The sequence below is a fragment of the Malurus melanocephalus genome, unplaced genomic scaffold, assembly GCF_030028575.1.
Source record: "Malurus melanocephalus ecotype Western Australia unplaced genomic scaffold, MMel_1.1 scaffold_3002, whole genome shotgun sequence".
Taxonomy (NCBI): Eukaryota; Metazoa; Chordata; class Aves; order Passeriformes; family Maluridae; genus Malurus; species Malurus melanocephalus.
Window position 1 is genome coordinate 5,839 of NW_026626234.1, and position 1,319 is coordinate 7,157.

Below are 1,319 nucleotides of genomic sequence, written 5' to 3' on the forward strand. Positions count from 1 at the left end.
TTTTTTTTGGCATTTTTTTGGGGTTTTTTATGGGATTTCTGAGGTGTTTCCTGCCCGCGTCCCTCCAGGTGTTCCAAACCTTCGGCCAGAGCCCCGAGCTCGTGGCGCAGGTGAGAAATTTGGGCTGAATTTGGGCGATTTTGGGGTTTTTAGGATTTTTTTGGATTTTTTTCCGATTTTTTTTAGCGTTTTTTAGACGTTTTTTTGGGATTTTTGGGCGTTTTTTGGGGTTTGTTTCCTGCCCATGTCCCGCCAGGTGTTCCAAACCTTCGGCCAGAGCCCCGAGCTCGTGGCGTAGGTGAAAAATTTGGGGCGAATTTGGGGAATTTTGGGGCTTTTTGGCGAATTTTCGATTTTTTTTCCGATTTTTTTCCGGTTTTTTCCGATTTTTTTCCGATTTTTTTGGCGTTTTTTAAAGGTTTTTTTTGTGTTTTTCGGGGGTGTTCCCCGCCAGGTGTTCCAAACCTTCGGCCAGAGCCCCGAGCTCGTGGCGCAGGTGAGAAATTTGGGCTGAATTTGGGGAATTTTGGGTCTTTTTGGCGAATTTTCGATTTTTTCCCATTTTTTCCCGATTTTTTTGGCGTTTTTTGGGATTTTTTGGGGTTTTATCGGGGGTGTTCCCTGCCCGCGTCCCGCCAGGTGTTCCAAACCTTCGGCCAGAGCCCCGAGCTCGTGGCGCAGGTGAGAAATTTGGGCTGAATTTGGGCGATTTTGGGTTTTTTAGATTTTTTCCGACTTTTTCCGATTTATTTTTTAATTTTTTGGGTTTTTCTGGGTTTTTTTCTTGGGATTTTGAAGAGTTTTCGAGTCCCTGTGTGGATTTTGAGCGGGATTTTTTGTGGGGATTTTAATGGGATTTTTCTGGGGATTTTGAGTGGTTTTTTTGGGGATTTTGAGCGGATTTTTGGGGATTCTGAGCATTTTTGAGAGGATTTTTTCCGATTTTAAGCCTATTTTTATCATTTTGACCGATTTTTTGGGGGATTTTTTTCGATTTTCAATATCCCCCTCCCCAGGCCATCGTGTCGCAGATCGGCGCCCCCCGCCCCCATTCCGGGTGATTTTTTGGGGCATTTTGAGCCGATTTTGGGGGATTTTGAACGGATTTTTCTGCAATTCCGAGCGGATTTTTTACATTTTTAAGCCGATTTTTTTGCAATTTTAACCAGATTTTTTAAAATTTTTTTCAATTTTCAATATCCCCCTCCCCAGGCCATCGTGTCGGTGATCGGCGCCCCCCGCCCCCCGTTCCGGACCCCCACCAACCCCCTCTACTCGCCGCTGCTGGCGCTGAAATTCCGGGATTTTTGGGGATTTTG

The 1,319-nt window shown here is 45.3% G+C and overlaps 1 protein-coding gene across 1 annotated transcript in view; it reads left to right on the forward strand.

The window, feature by feature from the left end:
• Positions 1 to 1,305, forward strand: part of LOC130587999 (retinol dehydrogenase 8-like) — a gene marked incomplete at both ends in the record, with an annotated part of 3,268 nt that extends 1,963 nt beyond the window's left edge. The window contains 4 exons of the mRNA XM_057388958.1: positions 257 to 294; positions 419 to 496; positions 616 to 681; positions 1,213 to 1,305. Of these exons, the coding sequence (XP_057244941.1) occupies positions 257 to 294; positions 419 to 496; positions 616 to 681; positions 1,213 to 1,305 (275 nt within the window). The remainder of the gene's footprint in view (positions 1 to 256; positions 295 to 418; positions 497 to 615; positions 682 to 1,212) is intronic.
• Positions 1,306 to 1,319: the final 14 nt, after the last annotated feature.